Genomic DNA, 22,638 nt, shown 5'->3' with positions numbered 1-22,638 from the left:
TTCAACTGGCAGCTCTCCCAGTAGTCAAGACCTCCCCTCGATCAAATGAGATGTCTTAGTATACAACAAAGGCAAAAAAAAAAAGGTCAAGAGTCAGCCAAGCGGACACCTTGTTCAAACTGGCTGCTTCTGCCTCTTATTCAAAGAATTGGGACTCAGTCTGAGGCCTGAGAACCTACCTTTTCCCCCAAATTTTAAAATGAACCCATCACTTTGAAACATGTTTTTTCCTCTTGCCATTTCAGACTTTGGAAGTTCCTCTTCTCAGTGCTTGGTAAACTGTGTGCGGGAGGACTCGGAAGGTGATGGCACCTATCCACAGGGAAGCAGTAAGCTTCGTCAGCATGCAGGAAGAGTCAAACTTCTCAAAGGTCAAAGGTGCATACGGAGTCTCCCCACACCAGGCTCCCACCTGTTTACAGCTGTAGAGCTTCAGGGGAAAGATGCGCCACCAACATCTATTAACGCCACACAACAAATGACGGTTCGCTGGGAGGTAAGAACAGAGGCTCCGGCCTCCATCTTCTGACCCATGTTTTTTGAACAGTGGAGTGCATAAATATAAAGTCATTTTTTAATGAGCCATAATTCAAACTAAATTATAGCTAATTACCCAGAGCAGTGCACAGACTTGTTACATATCAGATTCAAGTTCCATGCAAACTGAACTGTGAATGGTTAGGAAGCTGCAGTAAGGTCAGTAACGTGGAATGGTTAGAAGCATACATGGAATCATGGTAAGCGGGGAACATGTTCTGCTCCCTGGGCCTCCATCCAGAGTTATAAGAGGACGTTCACGTGGCCCAGTGGGAAGCTGCACTGTGCTGTAGTGAGCTACATTTAAGTGACATGAGGACTTAAGGTGGAAGTAGCACTAACACAGTGCTGATCTTGTGCCAACAACCAGGACACACAAAGCATCCCAGGCCTCAGGTCCTCGCTACAACCACTCCTACTGCAAGCCCCACTCAGCTCCATTTTTCTTCTAAGGGTATGGGTTTCTTGTTCTCCGAGTCCCTTCCCGCAGACCACTCCCTGCATCTTCCCGTCAGTGGTTCAAGGGACACTCTGTGCCCTCCCTAGCCACCTGAACAGAAAAGCACACGCACACCATCCCCATCGCTGCGTCCTACGGCTTTCCAAGGCGTAAGGAAAGCGCATCATCTTAAAAAGTCTAATTGTTTGAGTCTCTGCCCACACACCAAAGTTGGAATTCTATGAGAAGAAAACAGGGTCATTATAAAGTATATTACACCTATGTGTGCAAACGCATACCTCCATTACATAATTTTTTATGTAAGTGCTCTGTGCATGGATGGATAGATGGAGAGATGGGCCGGGAGATAAGCAGACCTCCTCCTGATGAACAAGGCTGGAGCGGTAGTCATTTGCAAGTATTGCTCGATCGCAATCCCACATACTGTGCAGCCAGCCAGATACAAATGCAGAGGCAGCAACTGTTTTCTCCTAGAAAAAATGAGCACTGAAGTGCCATACATACCATATAAGACACACACACACACACACACACACAGAAACACACACACACACACACGAACACACACGCAATCTCACATACACATACATGCACACATACAATGTTTTATAACCCTAGGCCACTACACCAATGTCCTGCTAGGAGCACTTACTTGAGACCCAGAACACAAGTCTCAGAAGCCATGATAATGCTATGATGCTGACAATCAGGATAAGAGGAGGAGGGGAGAGAGGGACATGGAATGTGTCCTTCTGCCCTCTGTCTGCCACCTGACACAAGGTGTTTGCTAGGGAAACCTCAGAACGAGAACATCACACCCACACCACCAGCCGAGAAAAATGGAGAGCCTTCTGTCTCGTTCCCTTGAACAAAATGAGCAGAAAGAAAAGATCTCCTGGAGATAACGCTGAAATATAATTAGAAAAAAAATGCTGAAGAAATAATTGTTTTCTATCAAAAACATTAAATAACTTCTATTCTACTCAACTCTTTTTCCACTGGGAGAATGTGACATCGGTGTAATTTCAATATGGAAAGGTGAGCCTCAACACCCACCTGAAACTAGCTGGACTGTTTTTGAAAAGAGCTTTGTTTCCAAAGCAGCGTGTAGTTGACAGGTGGGTGGCCCACACGCACGAGGAGCAAGGTTCTTGATCTCTCCCAGGTTTCTCAGGGCAGCTTAAGAGCTCACAGACCTGACCACCTGCTCAGAAGCAACCAGGATATGTGGATCTGCCCAAACTAAACAGTCAGCACCCTACCTGTGCCCAAACTAAGCAGTCAGCACTCTATACCTGTGCCCACCGGAAGCTTGCAGTTGTTTTGGTATCACTTCCTGAGCTTATTTTTCTGAAAGCAGGCTTGTAAGCATGTCTGACTGACAGATATGCCTTGGAGTGGTAGCAGTAACAAGAGTGTTATAGTTTTAAAAACTCAACAAGTTCGCGCCCACCCAAGGACACTGAAAACAAATGAACAAACACCAGACAAACAAACATGACTAAATTATTTCGGGTGCTGACAGCACCAAATGGTCCTTAGTCCTCAGTAGAGCCTAAATGTACATCTGTCAGCACCTTCTCGAAGTTGTCACTAAATGGTGAGCTTTAGAGACAATGACCTATAAATTATAAAAGTTTTCCTCTTTTACGTCTGAGGACTCCTTTCTACACTTTAAAGCTACAGGCGCTGCAAGAGTTATAGAGTTTCTGGTTGCATAGATTTTACTAATATGGCCACATGAGAGATTGAAATGTCAAAGTGTAAGCATTTCTTCCTTGACTTAAAGCAGTAATGAGGAATCCATCCCACAGTAGCATGACATTTCAAAAGGCAAACTATGTGCTGCGAAATGAAGCAAGTTAGATGATCACATTGTTTTATAATTTAAATGATGCCTGACTTCAAAGCATCAGCTTCTTCCTTCCCTCTTTCCTTATCCACGACAGTGTTTTTTCCAGTTAAAGAAAAAGACCCAGCCTCACACATACAGTAGCTTAAAGAGGAAGCTCTTTAACAGCCCTTTGCAGTAACCATGACTATCTTCCTTCAATCCATCAAAGCTCAACAAATGCTAGTCTTGAAACTGAGCTCCGATGTGGGAGATAAAGCTTCAGATACTTTTACACTAAAATTCATGAACAGTTTCATCGTGGTAATGGCATTGGAACATCTTCTATTTGTCATTTTGAAAATATGTGTTTACTGAGTCTGTGCTCCTCCAAAACCTGATATATTCCATTACATAATTTCAAAAATCACCATTTTGAATTAATACAAACAGTATACTCACAAAAAATGTCAGAGATAAATTTTTCAAATGCCCAATTATGGTGGAAAGGTTTTGTTTTGATGGCTGGCACACAACATCTGCAATAGTCTCTCTGAGGGCTGGAAAGATGGCTCAGCGGTTAAGAGCACTGACTTCCAGAGGTCCTGAGTTCAATTCCCAGCACTCACATGGTGGCTCACAACCATCTGTAATGGAATCTGATGACCTCTTCTGTTGTGTCTGGAGACAGCTACAGTGTACTCACATACAGTAAATAAATGAATAAATAAATAAAATTTTAAAAAATTGAAATAAATAAAGTATCAATAACTGACTCAATCCTTCCCCCTCTCTCTCTAGGGAATATTTCACAAATTGCCAAGTTTCATTGCTACAGTTTGCCTGTCACTCTTCCAAGGTAGAAAAGCTGTCCCATGCACAAAATGGCGAGCTCATTCTTCCCAAGTGAATGTTGTTCTTAGAGTCAAAGGAGGAACCCATAGGAAACCTTGCAAAATGAAAGTATCACAAGATGGGAGACTCTGGGAGGGTGGCCCTATGTCACCACCAAAGCCAGCTGTCCTCGGTGGAGTAAAGCATACTGTGTATGGTATGCCGCGCTGGGGTGTTGGTGTGCTCCCTGAAGCTCGTATGTGGGAAATGCTGGCACAGGGAGCTCAGTAATAAGGTCGTGAGGGCTGTGTCCTTAACTGACTGTCATTATCAAGGCTGTTATCATGGTGAGCCCCCTCCTTTATACAATCCTATTACAAAGCAGCAAGATGACCCATTATGTGCAACCCCTCAATCTAGGCTTCCCTGTTCTGGACAGGTGGATACTCAGAAAAGATCTTGGACTGGCTCTGGTCGGAGCTCAGCTCTGACATTAATTTTCCAGTGGGTGGTAGAGAATCGCTGTTCCCGGACTGCCTAGCCTTTTTTTGCACACTGAGAATCACATCAGCCACACAAGTTTGTTGTAAGCAAAGGGGCTAATGTATAGGAGGGCAGGGACTCCATGATTCCAGTAAGAGGCCATCCTGCCTGCAGAAGGAATGAGGCAGGGCTGCGTTCTGATGTGACTGTGGTACTTCCCCAGTCCCTAAAAGGTGCTCCATAAATATGCTAGATGCCAAGAAGAGAAACAAGTATCACCTCTTCCTTTTCTAGTTCCTCTCCTCTGCTTCCCCTGCCCTGTCTTCACTTGACAGCCATTTCCAATGCCAATCACAAGAATTACTCAGGCTTGCAAGAACACTAAAGGATCCACTCATCCCTACAACTAACGCAATACACGAGATGAATACATTTTAAAGCTGATTTAAAAAACAAAAAAGTCAAGAAGTTGTCAGTAGGGCTTCAAAGGTGACAAAGAAACGCCATAAATCAACTGTCAGCAGAGGTAACTGCTTTGCTTTTTAAAATGGCAGGTGGGGGAAGTATAGCTGGAGCATGAAACTGGGTTGCAGCTTTGCAGCAGTCTCGCCTGCTTCTCCGTCCACGTGGCCACGCTGTCTGAGCTTCACAAGCATGCAGCAGTGGTCTGAGACAGGAAACATGAGCTTAAAACTGAGGCAAGAGTGCAGAAACGCTCACCCTGCACTCTAACTCACTGCTGCAGAGGTTGCTAACATCCGGGGTCTTCTCTGCACTGCCTCCGAGAAACGGGTCAGTTCTGAGTGGCGTCAAAGGGACACGTGGCACCCAAAGGTGGATAATATCGCCGCCCACCACCCCTTTCCCCTGGACAAGATTCAAACCCCAAAGCAAATAAGTGTTTTGTGTGCTTGTTTTCTTTGTCTTCCAGAGACTGTCACAGGGAAGAGATGAGTCCTGCAGGACCTCTGTCATTCTGTCTTTATAAAGACACTTCTGTGTCATTATTAATTCTTTTGATTTACTCAATTAGCTCAGAAAATTCTCTTAACAAGGAGCTTTGCAACCGTGGACTGTTATGTAACTGTAGGAGCCAATTCACCTGTCACTCATGATGCATGAGAACTTCATGGCAGATGGAAAGGAATTATCTCCCTCACCCCGTCCTACCTGCAGCTTTTGACTCACAACTTACGTGGGCATATTAAACATCTCTCTCGGGTCCTTTAGACGTTTAAATTTTTAATACACCTCTTTAGAATACATGAAAATCTAGAAGTAAGAAAAAAATAGCCTCCCCCAAAATACCATTTCCTAGCTTCAATTTTTAAAGCAGGAACAGTACGTGTATTCAGAGTTACAGCATGATCCTGACATCATACAAGCAGCCCAGATTCCGGCTTTTGTTTTCTCCATTTCATTTTTCTTCTCGATTTCTCATTAAAGACTACTCCAAAACCATGCAAAATTGGACTGGGCAGCCTAAGAAACTCATGGCCGACATATGATTATCATGTAGACTCAGTAGTCAATTCCTGGGGGTTGGGTTGTTGGCTCTGGTGACAAAGTGCTTTTAGGTCATGATGAAGCCCTGGGTTCAGATCCTAAGCTCCCACCTAAAAGGCCAGCTGTGGTGATGCACATAAGCAATCCTCAGGGGAAGGTCGAAGCAGGGACACTGGTGTCCCTACATAGGTGTCTTACTGAACTGGTGAGCTCTAGATTTGGTGAGAGTCTAACTAAAAAAAAAAAAAAACAAAAAAGGAAGACACTCAACACCGACCTCTAATCTCTACAGGCATGAGTGCACACACACACACACACACACACACACACACACATACACACACAATCATTTGGCCAACCAAGTCATGGTTAACCCTATCTATAAACCACAGCTGTTGTATCATTTTGTTGGTAAATAGATGTTCATTTTATCTTAAAGAGCCATAATGCCACAATCACACCTAAATAATGTTGACAATTCCATATAATTGCCACCTATAAGAATGTTCCATACATTATAGCTGGCTAAAAGGTCTCTTTCCTACTATCTTGACTTCTTTTTCTTTTTTTTTTTCTTTTTCAAATTGTGGTCAAAGGAACCAAACCTCTCTTCCTGCAAAATGTCCCCACTATGGATTTTGCTGATGACATCACCGGGTGGTGTTTGAGATGTTCCCCTGTCCTCTGATACTCATGGTTGGATCTGGAAGCCTGGCTAGCCTCAAGACCAGCCTCCCTCTTCACTGGCATAGGCTTTTCCGACAGGTGGCATGCCAGGTGAAATTTTCACGCTATGAGCCAAACACCTCAGCTTGAGGAACCCTGAGTCCAGACAAATCCACATTCTCTCCAAATCTTATAACATCACTCTGTATTTTCCAATAACATTACAATACAGCAACATCTTCTTGACCTGTTTTTAAGTGAAGGTATATCATACTTTATTTCTGTTGGTTCCTTTCCAAGTCAAAGGATTATGTATTTAATTTAATACCTTTCTGTACCCTCAACATTTTTCCCTCATTTCTAAGTGAAACCCAGCCCAACACAGTGATAACCAGAGGCAGCCACAACGCCAGTGTCCAAGTCTACTAAGACCCAGGATTGTTTCACCGCTGTTATAAATCCCAACTAGATTAGACCATGGGCCGCAGAAATAGTTGGCCAAAGAAGAACAGACTGACATAAAACAGTCTTTTCAAACTAACTATGGGCCAGCCATGTACTACAGCACTACAGGACTCTGCTCCTGACCTAAGGGCTGAGACCTTTCTCACTCATGAGCTGTCTCTGTCCCAGGTCTGGGCTAGTGATTTCCACAAAGCAATGGTTTCTAGAGTTTTCTGAATCTGTCCTAATGAAGAAATCACTTTTACCTCCAATGCAAACACTGTTTTATAAAGTCTTTTATGTGACAGTCTTTGTTCAGTCTTCATTATTACACATTCTCATGCCAACCTGGAACATGTCACGAGTACTCAGGGAGGCTTCTGAGCACAGTCAGCATTCCAGTATTGTTATCTCAGTGATGCATATGCCCATAAGTCAAGCGCTCATTAAGTAAGTCCACAAGAGACTTTGAGTTGGTATGACACACTACAAGCTAAACTCTTTAGGTGTTGGTAGCAGTTGTAGTTGGTAGTAGTTGGTTGTAGTTCCACAGAGCTACAACACTGTTCAGCTCTGGCTCTCTACCGCTTCTCGGTGTCCATCCAGCCATGCTTCTGGGCTCTACCTGGCACTTAGACCTCGATCCCAGAAGAAACATTCGGCCAGAGTCCAGACTTTCATTTCGGGGTCAACTTGGACATCTCTTCCCAAACTTCTCACAAATATCCCGAATTCCCTTGCCCAAGCCTACAGTCATTGCCATTCACGCAGTGCTGCGACCCTAGCCATAGCCCGAGATACCATCCTCCGCCCTGGTACTGAGTGGATGGCCAAGTCCATTGGTTGTGCGTCCGTATGTCTGTCAGTGCTGCCCTTTCTTCTCTGGCCCTTCATGTTCCAACTCTGCTCGGGCCCACCAGTTTCCCCTATAATCTCCTAATGGCTCTCCATACTCTGAGCTCTTACGATCTAACACTCTCCTCCCAAGCCTTAAAACCAACTGACACCAAGTCAGATCATGCTTCTCTCTGCTTAAATTCCTCCCCAGGGGCAACGTACTGAATGCACAAGCACAAGGAGCTGAATTCCACCCCTATCATCCATGATTTAAAAAAAAAAAAAAACCCTGATGCAGTGGTGCATGCTGGGAATCCCTGAGCTGGAGATGATGACTGAAGAATCCTTGGGCTTGCTGGCCGGCCAGTCTAGATGAATCAGTGAGCTCCAGCTTCAGTAAGAGACTGTCTCACAAAAACAAGGTGGAGAGTGTTTGAAAAAGGCAACCTTCATCAACCTCTGGCCTCCCCATGCGTGTGCACACCCACGCATGCATGCACATTATGTTGCACACACAGAAGAAGAATCTTCCCTGGTCCCTTATCATCAACTCCAATTCGAGAAGTAGTGTGTGCTCTGCAATTTACTAACGTGGCACCCTTCAGAGACTAAAGGACGGTGCTGTTTAGCAGCTATGAATGGGACTGTCCATTCTCAAGTCTTTTTATGTCCTCTGTCAGCATGCCTCTAAATTCAGCACCTCCACACTATGTGTGTCAAGCTACCCCTGTGATAATATGAGGGGCTGCTGGGAGCAAGCCCAAGCCAGAGATATTCTCTAAGAGGCAAGTCCAGGCTCTTGCCACAGCTGTGGCTAGTGCTTTGCCTGGGAGAGGGGCATAAGAGAGGAGATAGGAAGAGGGTTAGAGGAAGAAAGGAAGGGATGGAGAGGGGGAGAGATGAAGAATATGAATTCCATCCTCTGCATTGACAAGAGAACTGCATTTAGACTAAAACCACATGTGAGCTGAAGTTGAGTCCCAGTCTAGAATCCAAACTGAAAAGACAATGGTCTCATAGAGACATCACAGGTCTAAGGTTCCTAAAATAAGTCCCACACATAGATGCCTCTGCTCCCAATGTCCAACATTAAAGTCCATTTCTTGTATGCAAAATAGATTATGTAATATTTTTTAAAATATGCAAACACACCTAGGATACAGTGCTAGAACCTTAAACACTGTTAGTGCAGTGTTGTTAGTCTGTGAACTCACTGTCTTCCTCAGCAGCAGCTAGCTGGATTCTTACCAGAGTCGGGAAGAAAGAACTGGCTTAGAGGGAGAATATAGTTGTCAAAGGTGAACTCGGCCTGTCACACAGGGCCAGCTCCAGACAGAATTCAGTTGCTATGACCTAAGAGAACTCACCCCCAAATAACCTGTCATTTCTCCCTTCTTATCACTAAAATTGAGAGATAAATACAAAGACAAGATCCAGGTATTTTCCTACAAAAGCACATGTTAGGAAGGAAGATACATCTTAGGAATTTCTAGTCCAAAAGGGCCAGCCCGCCCACAATGTCTGCAGCACAGTCAGGCCGGCCATAGGGTGACCATACATCACTGGTCCCTGCAGGAACCTCACCTCCTCCTCTTCTGGCCTCTTTCCCAACTGCTGGGTTCCCCTATACCATGGTTGGTACATGTAATACCACATTAATCTTATTCCACCAAGCAAAGAGTAAATTCATCTGTCTGTCCCCAGATTCTCCATGTTCAAGATAACATAACAAGCAAAAGAAAATGGCTGAGAGAGAGAGAGAGAGAGAGAGAGAGAGAGAGAGAGAGAGAGAGAGAGAGAGAGAGAGAGCGAGAGCAGGAAGCCTTCAAACTAACCCGGGCAGTTTTCGTATGTCTGAGGAGACCAGATTTTCTGCTAAGTTCAGTACTTCACAAAAGGCATCATTGAATGGACAGAGATAAAACAGTACAAACCTTAACACTGAAACCACTTCCTGTATGAATAAGGCTAGTTGGGAGAGAGGAAGGGAGAACACTAGTTCTCAAAGGAACTGTAACCAATTTGCCGAATATACAAACAGACTGCATGGTTTAAAATCTCCATCAGATTTTAACAATGGTAGAAAAGCCCATAAGGAACTAATCTTCACACTGAATACTTAAACTGTCTGGACAATATTTTTAAAATATCTCGTTGAAAATAGAAGAACTAAAATGATCAATCAAAATCAGGCCCGAACTTGAGAGAATAAGACATCCGAGAGAAGAAACTGTAGTGGGCAAGAGCCATATTTATAAGCATTTCTTTAGATTATTCTCCCGAGCTACAAAGGAAGCCATAGTTGTACCTATTTCAGGAGCAGAATGGCTTAGTTCACGACCACAGATGAGCAGACACTGAGGAAATCACAGAAAGGACAAGGCCACAGAGAGAATGTCTAACATGGCACCTCCTTCAACCCATGCATCTTCCTTAACTGTACTTGCACAAGGGAGACCCAATTGTCCTGAAAATGTGGGAGCTAAAACAGTAAAAAGTTAAAAGGACTTAAAGTCCTCAGGATTTACAATGAACCACCAGACTGCCCAGGCTTGCTGAGTACGCATTGTGCCCCAGGACTAGGGAATTTGTCCTGAACGAAGTGAAACAGTCCCATTCTTGAAAGGTTCCAGGGGGGAACGGCAATTATGTGAGTACTTGCTAGAAAAATAAAGAGGAATGCAAGAAGACTTGTCTGGGAGACTCACAGTAAGAGATAGCACTAGCCACAGTGTACCAGCCGCTCCTAACATTGTCTTTAAAAAGAGCTGAGAGGTAAGCCAGAGCCAGAAAAGGCTTTATTTGATAAAGTCAAAGCTAAAGAGCCTGGTGCTTAAAGTTTTGCATCAAGAACAGAATGCTATGATAATGATGGTGCATGCCTGTAACTACAGCTACTCCATAGGCTGAGGCAGGAGGATGGCAAGATCTTCCTTCTTAAAAAGGGTAGGTATGAGATAAGGATTTAGTCAAAGTGGCCTCAGGATACAATGAGGGCATGTAAAAGGGCATAAGCATATGAAATTGTCTTTATTCACAGTCACAGATGGTCTGGTTACAGTACAAGCAAACATATTGGAAATAGTAATGAAGTTAACAGTTAGGCCATAGCACATAAAGCTAATGTACAAAAACAAACACAAAAGAAAGCCAATTTCCATATACTAATTTTACAATGAAATTCTCATAATTCCATTTCCAACATCACAAACCTTAAAGTACTTAGCAATTGAAAAAAAAAATCTATGCTCAACATCCCTAGTCATCCAGCAGGGAAATGCAAATCAAAACAACCCTGAGATCCCACCTCACACCAGTAGGAATGGCTAAGATCAAAATCTCAGGTGACAGTAGATATTGGCAAGGATGTGGAGAAAGAGGAACACTCCATTGTTGGTGGAATTGCAGGCTGGTACAAGCACTCTGGAAATCAGTCTGGCAGTTCCTCAGAAAATTGGACATAGTACTACCTGAGGACCCAGCTATACCACTCTTGGGCATATAATCAAAAGACACTCCAACATATAACAAGGTCACATGCTCCACCATGTTCATAGCAGCATTATTTATAATAGCCAGAAGCTGGAAAGAACCCAGATGTCCTTCAACAGAATGGATACAGAAATTGTGGTACATTTACACAATGGATTACTACTCAGCTATTAGAAACAATGACTTCATAAAATCCCTAGGCAAATGGATGGAACTAGAAGCTATCATCCTGAGTGAAGTAACCCAGTCACAAAAGAACACACATGGTATGCACTCACCAATAAGCAGATACTAGCCCAAAAAGCTTGGAATACCCAAGAAACAATTCACAGACCTTATGAAGCTCAAAAAGAAGGAAGGTCAGAATGTGGATGCCTCAGTCCTTCTTAGAAGGGAGAACAAAACACTCACAGGAGTAAATACAAAGACAAATAGAGGATCAGGGATTGAAGAAAAGATCACTCAGAGACTACCTCACCTGGGGATCCACCCTATATGCAGCCACCAAACTCAAGCACTATTGCTGATGCCAAGAAGTACTTATTGGCAGGAGTCAGATATGGATGCCTCCTCAGGGGCTCTGCCAGCGTCACACAAATACAGTTGAGAATGCTTGCAGCTAACCATCGGACTGAACACGGGGACCCCAATGAAGGAGGTAGAGAAAGGCTTGAAGGAGCTGAAAGGGTTTGCAACCCTATGGGACGAGCAACATTATCAACAACCAAACCCTCCAGAGCTCCCAGGGACTAAAACACCAACCAATGAGCACACATTGAGAGTCCTATTGCTCCAGTTGCATATGTAACTGAAGATAGCAGTGTCTGGCATCAATGGGAGAAGAGGCCTTTGGTCCAGTGAAGGCACGTTTTCCCCGAGTAGGGGAATGCCAACCCACTGAGGTAGAGAGGGTGGTTGTGAGCGAGAGCACCTTTATGGAAGCAAGGAGAGGGGGAGGGGGAATAAGAGTGGAGGGAGAGGGGTTAACATTTGAGATGTAAAATACAGATAATATCTAATAAAACAACTAAAGCACAGCAAGCTTTATATAAAACTATATAATACCAATAATACTAATTACACTGCCAAGCCAATGCAAAGCCATTGTGTGGAGAGATGTGCCATGTTGAAGACACTTACAAATAAGCTGCCGATCCTGCTCAAACTGATCTGGACAGCCATCCCAAATTCATTTCAAAATTCAGAAGGCCCTTGTGTGGGAATGATAAACTGAAGCTAAAACTGAAATCAAAGTTCAAAATATGGAGAATAGCTAACATAACCTTTACCAAAAGGAAGCACTAGCAGAGGTGGGACCCACACGACTTAAGCTTAACTTGCTACAGATGGACAGTGGGCAACAGGAGTGACCAATGGGAAGTACAGGGACCCCCTGAAGAACTGAAACGTTCTGCTTCTTGGGTTGCAGAGCTGAGTCATTGGGTGATTTGCTGAAATTCAAATTATTCACATTTGATCTTTCGTTTCACTATGTATAATTTTTGAAATGGCTTTTGGTTTGTGGGGGACAGTTTGGTATAGCTCTCTACCACACACTAAAGCACAAAACTGGTTAAAAGAATAAGAAAGTGGAGGTTGGGAAAAAGAGAAAACGATCCGCAAATGTCTTTTAGAGGCAAACTAAAAGCCTGGCATAAGACTCTAGAGCGGAATAAAATAGGCGGAAGTCAAAAGAAACAAAACAATCCAGCAGTTCAGCGAGGATGGCGATGGGTAAGCAGAGGCTCAGTGCGTTCGATAACTAACTGTCCACAACGTTAACCTGGCCTTCTGAACCAGTAGCCTGTGGGGCCCCAGAGCTCACACAGCTCAAGTTACACCTGTGGCTTTAACACATCTTTCAGGAAATGCTCCTGTTGTAATTCCCATCGATAGACATTCCTCTTAATCATGTACTGAGACTACACACACACCAGAAAGTGCTCAAAACTCGCTCTTACCTTCAGTGAAACTCCCTGTTAGGGTTATTACCACAAACACTTTCCCCTCAGGCTCCAGATCCACCTAGAAAGAGAGAGAGGGAAAAAAAAGCACATTATATTTTAATATTGAATTCGTTTTTGTGGCTCTTAAATAATTCTTTACAAGGCGGCCTAAATGCATAAATCACAGCCACACAAACTGAACCCAAATCTTTCATTGCACAGTAGAGACAAAGAAGTGAAGACTTGAGGAACTCTCAGGCTTGGAAATTTCATACTCAGCTCCCTCCCTCTTGGATTGACTTCTCTTCCTCCTTTACCTCACTTGATGCGCAAAAGTAGGCACATATTTGCTTCTTGTTTTAGAGCCGCAATACCTTGGGTGCATCTCTAGTTAGGAGCCTTGTGAAACTAAACCATGTGGCAAGTGAGCTGGAGGAACAACGCAAACACATACCAAGTGGCTCATTTAACTTTAAAGGTCTAGTTTCATGGGGTAAATGGTATGAAGAGTCTCTGTCTTTTTCTACCCGTCTAGTCCATGACAAGGATTAGTTACTCTTGAATGCTCAACAGCCACTGAAGTTATCTATTAGCTGAGACATCAAGATGTGTACTCTAAAAACCCTCACACAGCAGAGTACCCAGAATGGAACTACAGCATTCCCATATACATTCTATATGTATATAGATGTATACATATATACAGGATGCTAAAACTCTCTGTCCACCCACATTCCAAAATCCTTCAACATGAGATGTTTGTGGATTTAAATGCATGCATTTAAAAATGTCCTCAAATAGATCCTTCAGATTCAGCTCACAGTTCCACTCCTGCCTCTGACCTTTCACCTATAGTAAGTCAGGCTAAGTACAGGCATGATGTCCTATGGGGGCAGCATAGCACTTTAAATAAGCTACAAATTGCATGCTAAACCAGAGGACCCCTTACTGGGGGACCTGCCTGACTCTACTGAAGGTGGCACTGGAGTGACCCCAGTCCTCCACCTCCAGAGCTTCCCTGTCCTCTGAGAGTTTGGGGGAACAGCAGCAGGCATTTCTGGCCTGGCTTCCATCACAGAACTTAACAGTGCCACCCATTGCTTTTATTGTACCTACAAGTAAACAAAGACCTCCTTCAAAGTGGACTGGTCTTTCTCTAGTTCACTACCATATATATTTTATTCTTGCATCACACTCCAATCAGATCCCTTTCATAATACAATGTGTTTTCTACTCTCTGAAGGTTTTACCTCTCTAGTGTGGCAGCCAGTTCTTAAACTCTGCCTTTCTCTGCACAGAATCTATGTCCAGGAAGATTGCCACCCTGCAGATCACTTTCATGCTCAACTCAACCTGCAGGTCTCATACCGAATGCTAACTTACAATGTCATGTTAACTACCTTGACACCACTTGCAAACCTCTATTGAGTGGCTCTGAAAATAGTCTCTCTGGAGAGATGACTAAACAGGATGTCAGTGTCTAATTGTCTTCTCTCTCTGCCTTGACTTGCTTCAAGTCAAAAAGATGTTATTTTTAAAAGCCACTCCCTCACCTTCAGCAAAGAGGCCTCGCAGAGACCACATACACACACTCAACCTCACAGCACAAACTGCTGCTACTGCTGCTACAGCCACTGACAGCCTGCAGACAGACAGACAGACTGCCAAGCCACCTCTGCCATCCTACACCCACAACCAGCAAGTGAACCTTCGCCAACAATGCCCAGAGGGCCCACAAAGATGGGTACCTCATCTCAAAGGGCTAGGAGCTCTCTGGCAGTGTCAGAAGACCACACCACCTAGAATCAGGTGCTCACACACATAGAATGGACTTGCCTCCTCATTTTTCTCCATCATCATCATTATCATCATCATCATGAGAGGACAGATTTAAGCCCCATCTTTAAGCTTTGTACATGGGAAGCAGATGTTAAAACAGGGGACCTAAGTATGAGGTTTCAAACTGTAAGTCAAAACCTAATCACAGGGATGGGGAAACAAGTAAGTAGAAGGTATATTGCAGGGATTTTAAATAGAATCAAAGAGATCAGAAAATATAAACACAAGTGTTAAAGAAAAGTACTGTTTTGTAAAACCTTGTGTATACATGTCCCTTTGTGTATACACATGTGCCTATGGATACACATATATTGTGTAGATATGTAGATCAGAGAACACTATGGGGAGCCTTCCTGCTCTCTCACTTTTGAGACAAGGAGCTCATACCTAGCCAATATGCTTTAAGAACCCACCTGTCTGCCCCCTACAGATGCACCCCGCTATCTCCTACAACCCTTCCTTCCCCTCTTCTGCAGGATAAAGATGCCTCCTTTACTGTGTTCTAGAGAATGAGAGATCATAGAGCTGAAAAGACAGATGGGCTATTGTCACTTCATTCCTGGTGTTTGCTTTGATATCTCCATTGCTAGCTGACTGCCTACATCAATGACAGGCTGGCTTTATTACAGTACTCCACAGGAAGCTCTCTCTCTAAGAGCAGAAACGTACTGAAATCAATAATTTCCACGCACTGACTCCAGTTCTGTCCACCACATTATTAATGGAAACTGTCTCTCTAGATCATGATACGCACCGCAACACCTAGAGCAGCTCTTGATCTTTGGTCCAAATGGCTCAGTTAAGACCCCATTCAAATGACATAGTGCACATGTGACCTAGAATTAATTAACCAAAGCACAAGTCCCTACAACCAGAACGACAGACTGATGTTTAGCAATGTAAACAGAATTGAGAATCACTAAAGGGAACAAGCCTATGGGCACAGCTGTGAAGAACGATATCTAGACTAGGTTAACTGATGCAGGAAGAGCGCCATAACTGTGGGCAACACCATCCAGTTGGCTGATGCTTTGGACCAAAGAAAGAGGAAAAAGCAAGCTAACAACAAATGCTCAACACTTTCTGCCTCGCGACTACAGATACAATAAAACATACAACTAGGAATTCTTAGATCTGCAAGAAAGAGACAAGGTCTCGCTTCTGCTTAACTTCATGCTAGGATGACAACTTGAAGAATTTGGTACCTCTGATGTCACAGAAAACTAAAAGATGAGGCAAAGATGAGAAAGATACTGTGATATAATTTCAACCTATAGCCCCTGTCATGCTCTACTCTCGAGTTTTCAATTATTCAATCTCATAAACTCTTCCTTCTTGATTCAGCCACGTTGAATAGGATTTTTCCATCACTCATACACAACACTCATATAATAATAAAAAGAGAATGAACTAAAAATTAAATGTACACGTTCCTTGAGCATGCTATCTCCTAAAATCTGATGCTCTGCTTCCCTCCTTCACTTAAACAGCTCCTGCAGACTCATCTCATCCTCCCATCAAATTCAATGACTGGTCCATTTCTATCCCAAAGTCAAATGTGTTCAGCTGATTTCTCTGTAACATTTTACCTCATTGGCGGTTTCCTTCCCCACCTCCTCTTGGACCAATGCAGCTGGACATTCCTCTTTCATGGCTTTCTACTATCTTCTATCTTTCTTGAGCTCCTAGGAGCTCTCTTTCTCTCTTTGTCTCTGTCCCCCTGCTTCTGTCTCTATCATCTATCTGTCCATTTACAATTAATCCATCTATCTATCTAGCTGGAAAAATGGGAGATGGGAGTCTGTTGTTTTTCAAAACTCTGACACAGCCAGACCTTGAACCACCACTATGAGTTAGGTGATCTCTCAGACCTCAGATGAGAGTTTCTTGGTGTAGCCCTGGCTGTCCTGAAACTCACTTTGTAGACAAGGCTGGTCTTACACTCAAAAATCCACCTGCCTTTGCCACTTTGGTGCTGGGATTAAAGGTGTGCGCCACCAAACCCAGATCCCTGAGAACTTTAATGGTTCTGATTCCAAGCTAAATTTCCAGTTAGGAACAGAATCACTGGATCAGTGATTCCTGTAACTTCTGAGACTAAATATCCTGAAGCCACTGTAGCCTGAGAATGTCTTCCCCAGCAGCACTAAAGCATCCTGTTCCCAGGGATTCTTTGTCTCCCAGATGTGACACACCCAAGCAAGAAGAACGTGTACACTTCCTCTCCGAGGACCCTTCCCAGCATGCCACTCTCATCCCCCCTGCCCCCACCTTCCCAGGACCTTCAGAATAAAACACCCTCCTTTACAGACTCTCAAGAATGCACAGGCTCTCCTTGGGTTGCCGGTCACTAACCTACCCAAACCTCTTTGCAAATTCCATCCTGGGACCAGACTCTTCAGCCACACCTTTGCTCCTGCTGTGTGAGACTTGGGACTCACCTAACCATCCATCCATTCACACCTTCCCAGAAAGCCTCCCAGCATGGGGCCATCACTGGAGCTCAGGATTTCCCAGAGTAGGGTTGTAAGTGGGATGGCCCACCAGGCACACCTGTGGAACAGGCAACAGCCCAGGGGCAGGGGAAAGACCAGCGCTCTGGTTCCCACAGAGAACCTGACATCCACTCTGATCCCAGTGATCTTAAAATCGGTTCACCACTGCTATCTTAATACTCTTCCATATTCCTGGGTAATTTACTAAATTTTCAAACATCTATATCTCAGCACTTGCGATGATTCAAGTTCCATCCAGGGCGCTCCCGACACTTATGTAGTATTTTATATTTAAGATCTCAGCCCGGGGCTTCTACCCTGCTTGGTCATTGTCTAAGTCTCATTTATTTGTAGGCTAGTTGAAGATAAGCTTAAATTGTACTACACACCCTATTCTTCCAAAAGCTCAGCAAAATTCCTCGAACCAAGTACCTACTCAACAAATACGGATTGATTGGGTGTAAGAAGATCAAAAGGAAGGCTACTTGGCCTCACCTATAAAATAAGAATGATAATCTTTATTGCAGAGTCTTGCTTAAAAAAAAAAAAAAAAAGGCAACAGGGCCAGCCATATTGCCTAGAGGGTAAAGGCACGTGATCAAGCCTAACAATGGGAGTTTGATCTCCACATCCAAATGGCGGGAGGAGAACACCAACTTCTGCAAGTTGTCCTCTTACCTCTATATGCATGCCACCCCACACATGCTCACCCACTGATGACAGTAACAGTACTTCAGACACGTTAGGGTATCCGGCCCACCTTTTTGTAATTACCCTCCTCCACACGCCAGCCCGAAGCTGTGTCCCAGTGACGTCACTTTGCAGAAATTGCCCAAGTCCCTTTCACCGCTGGCTCAGCCTCCCTGAGGTGTTTTCTCAGGACCCTTCACCTGCATTAATGCCCCATGATTCTAAGCAGGCTTTAATAAAAGCCCATGCACACGACTCAAGGGAAATACTCATTTAATTTGCTGATAATAACCTATAATAATTTCCTTTCACAAAAGGCATTAGAATTGATCACAGGCAGGAAATGGCCATCTCCGAAATATTCATCTTGGCCTGAAGTAAGCAGAGGAATGTGGCATGTTAAAAGGGAAAAAGCTTTGATTTGAGTCAAAGGTGCAGGTGCCTGTGGGCTGTACAAGAAATATCTGTGAGAAAAAGTTCCACGCACCTTAAACTACAGGCTAGGTGGGCCTTTGTTATTGCCTTTTGGAGTCTTGCATTTAAAGACAAAGGAACCTGAGAACGTGATAAAGTGTGTGTGTGTGTGTGTGTGTGTGTGTGTGTGTGTGTGTATCATCATTCTTTGAATATGAACCTATCAAGCTTATGATGAACACACAGGTTCTTACAGGACTCTACCAGGGACCTGTAAGGAGATAGGCACCTGCAATCTGTAATAACGTCCTCTTGACCTCCGCCAATGTGCTGAGTCCCTACTAAATCTCTGCCTTTCATTATCTCTCAAACTTCCTATCTGCAGATTAAACACCACTGTGCCCATTAAACCAGTGGAAAGATGGAGTCACCGTGGGGTTTCTGAACGAGCCAAAGTCATATATAAGCACGGAAGGCCCAGTCAAGATTTCAATTCTGGGAAGATCCCCAGCTTCTGTCTTACCAATGTCTCTCCAAGCTACTCTAGCATGGTGCCCACAAGTCTGCATGCTTGCCTGCTTGCTCAACCCAACACCAGCCTGCACATGAGGTTGCCACATGACTCTGGAAGTCCTAGCAAGATTTATTTTATCATCACATGAGGGTGCTTGTCACCCTTTCCCCACCGGGTCTTGTCTCCTCAATGCCAAGGACTGTGGGACTGGAGTCAAGCTGACAGCTCTGTTCTGTGGCTCCTGACATCAACAGGAGCTGGGAAGAAGGTACATCCTTCCTGGGATTCTTGGGATGTGGTGAGTAGTTCAGGTATTGTGGTGTTTTCTGTAATTTTAAACCAGTCAGTTTTTCCAGTCATTTTCTAGTAGCTTCTCAGCCGTGGGTCTCTGTGTACTTTCAGTGCATAAAACTAAACCGCCATCCAAAGAGTACACATGGACAGACCTATGGCTCCAGCTACACATGTAGCAGAGGATGCCTAGCTGGACATCAATGGGAGGAGAAACCCTTGGTCCTGCCAAGGTTCAATGCCCTAGTCAGGGCAGGGAGGTGGGAGAGGATGGGTAGGTAGGAGGGAAAGCACCCTCATAGAAACAGGGGGAGAGGGGATGTGATGGGAGTTTCTGTAAGGGAAACCAGGAAAAAAGATAACAGTTGAAATGTAAATTTTTAAAAATCCAAAACAAATAAAAACCCAAAAACCCAAACCCCGAGTCTGAGCACTACTGAGGCAAAAGTGTGCAGGCTCAGAGTGTTTACCTTGTCTGCCCCCTTCCCTTCTGAAAGTTCTGCTGGAGGAATGTGTCCTAGACTTGCCACATGTGGAGCTGACTCAGGCTCCCCTGCCGCTAAGTAATGGCACCTGGACAGGCATTGCTTATGATGAAGTGCCACAAAGATGGGCCATGTTCTAAAGAAAGCCCTCTCCACTCCCAGATTCAGAAAAAGTGTCAGGTTGATATTATGCTCCAGTTAGACACTCCAAGAGCTCACTCCAGAGCAGATGCTGAAGTGGGAAAGGGAGAACCCCTCTTGCTTTATGCATACTCCATACTGTGGATCTCCTACAAAGAGCAGTTCTGCATGAGTCTTTCTCCTTCCTGGTAGGTAGGGCCTCCCCAAATGGGATGGGAGAGGGAAGGGATGCCTCTGTGACCCTGATGGGAGGAGCACTGCACCCATGCTTCCTCATCCTTTCCCAGGAACCCACAGTGCACCCCGTTTCTACTACACCTGTACTGGCTGGTTTTGTGTGTTAGCCTGACACAAGCTGGAGTTACCACAGAGAAAGGAGCCTCCCTTGAGGAAATGCCTCCATGAGATCCAGCTGTAAGGCATTTTCTCAACTAGTGATCAAAGGTGGGAGGGTCTATTGCGGTTGGTTCCAATCCTGGGCTGGTAGACCTGGGTTCTATAAGAAAGCAGGCTGAGCAAGCCAGGGGAAGCAAGCCAGTAAGCAACATCCCTCCATGGCCTCTGCATCAGCTCCTGCTTCCTTATCTGCTTGGGTTCCAGATCTGACTTCCTTTGGTGATGAACAGCAATGTGGAAGTGTAAGCTGAATAAATCCTTTCCTCCCCAACTTGCTTCTTGGTCATGATGTTTGTGCAGGAATAGAAACCCTGACAAGATACCACATTTATGGGTTCAGGACTGGACCTCTTTTGTTTTGTTTTACTGAACTTGCTACAGTAGTATTAGAAATATTAGACTAAGAAAACTTTAGTTAAGATGCATTTGCAGAACAGAAGTATCTTTGTCACAATGAAATAATTATTCCTTTGTGCCCTGGCCCACTCTGGTTTAATCTGAAGATGTTGGGTACTTTAAATTGATACAAATAATCCCAGAATTATTCTATATGTTGATTTTCATCACCTGTTTATAATGAAGGAAGAAGAAGGTGAAGGCCCCAGTAAAATCAAACAAGTACTAAATTCAAACTATACAGAGAAAACTCTAAGCTTCCAAGGTACTTTACATACCTGTCTTGTTAATGGCTCACTTGATAGGTTGGTTATCTTTGGAAGACTTGATCTGAGGTTCAATATAAAGGGCATCAAACTCAAGCATCTATCTCAATGTCAATTTTATGACATCCTTACTCCCTTTGATCTTCCAGAGGGAGAGATGAAAACTCTACAAGAGATGGGAGCATGTCTAGAAATTCTGCCAGCTCTTGTCAAGTTGGCTGAGGAAGAGCAAGCAGGAACAGTGCAGCGGCCCAGGTGACTCATGGTTAAATGCAGCCTGTTCAAGTGAGGTCAGAAACGGGGCTGAGGACCAATATGACCTGGTGACATGCTGGAGGCTGTTCCTGACCTTGGGGTGACAGGACATACTGGGAGGCTTCAACCAACAAAGTCACAGCATCATCCTTACGTGTCTAACCCTTACATAAAGAATTGGGTGTGGAAAGTAGACAGAATGGTGGCGATGGATACACATTAAAGAACTTTTCTAGTGTGTGAAGGAAGGAAGTCTGCATCAGAATGGGAGTTTGGGAAGAAAGAATATCCAGGAAGGAGAAGCAGCCAGATGTACCAGGTAAAAATGATGGCATGTCCAAGATTAAGGACCAATTCTTAGACCTGAGTTCACTAGACACTGACTGAGCTCCTTGGGAATGAACAGGGCTAGAAGAAAGAATTTGATTGTCTCTGTCATCTGAGTATCCACTGGGTGCTCCTAAGCCACTCTGGAAGCTTGGGTGAAGGGGGAGGGGACAAAGATCACAGTGCTACCCAAACCAAGAGGATGAAGCACAGTTGGCCAAGGGAATGCTCTCCCTGAGAAGTGGCACCTACACTGAGACCCAAAGGCACATTATGAGTGGAAGGTGAGACCACTCTGAGTCAGCGGCCTGTGGTGAGAAGACAGAACCAACATGAGAGCATTCAGTAGAGTGGGAGGTTGGAAGGGCATTCACAGAGAAGGAACAGAAACAGTAGGAACAGCTTCATCCAGGTGACTCTTTCAGCACCAGGTAAAATGATAAAGACTTAACAGAGGGGCAGGTTGTCTACTAAACTAGGGAATGGCAAGTTACAGTCTAGAATTATGAATGGTTTTGGAATAGTCTAATTAATGAAAACCATCTGACGAGAACAAAGAAAGAAAGTCAAAGGGATGTCGCCTTAGGTTGAGTGACTCAGATGAAAAGTCAGTAAACAGTACCCCAGAACCAATTTCAACAGGCTGCCCTTTTTTTTTTGTAAGTAAAGTTTTACTGAAACACAGTCATGCCTTTGTAAGTCTCAGATTATCTAAAAGGAGCCATCATTATAGTCGGGGGCCATATGATGACAATTCTCCAGGGACAGACTACAGCTATAACAGTGGTCCTATCAGATGATACTGAGGCTAAGAGTTCCTATCAATCAGTTGTATCTTAGGGATGGTGATGTCTGTGCATATGGAATTATGGGTCTGTGGCAATGCTGGTGTAAACAGCCCCACCGTGCTGTCAGGAATATGAGAGTGTAGCATCTGCAATTATGTATATATGTTATAACTCGTAATAACAGACAGTGAGTACTGGACTGAGAATCTCTATAGTATGCTTGTCATTATTTGGAAGCACAGCCCTATTTACCAAAAGCAACCTCACTGTACCACAGCATGCCATGTTACAGCTGTTACACAGCT

The 22,638-nt window shown here is 44.1% G+C and overlaps 1 protein-coding gene across 1 annotated transcript in view; it reads right to left on the bottom strand.

Annotated features, from left to right (window-relative positions):
* The window catches only part of PRKCH (protein kinase C eta), a 193,085-nt gene that overhangs the window by 120,927 nt on the left and 49,520 nt on the right, over window positions 1-22,638 (bottom strand). The window contains exon 2 of the mRNA XM_080927265.1: window positions 13,052-13,115. Coding sequence (XP_080783391.1) covers window positions 13,052-13,115 — 64 coding nt within the window. The remainder of the gene's footprint in view (window positions 1-13,051; window positions 13,116-22,638) is intronic.

The sequence above is a fragment of the Micromys minutus genome, assembly GCF_963924665.1.
Source record: "Micromys minutus genome assembly, chromosome: 1".
In the NCBI taxonomy this organism is placed as follows: Eukaryota; Metazoa; Chordata; class Mammalia; order Rodentia; family Muridae; genus Micromys; species Micromys minutus.
This window is presented reverse-complemented; position numbering and strand designations above follow the sequence as displayed.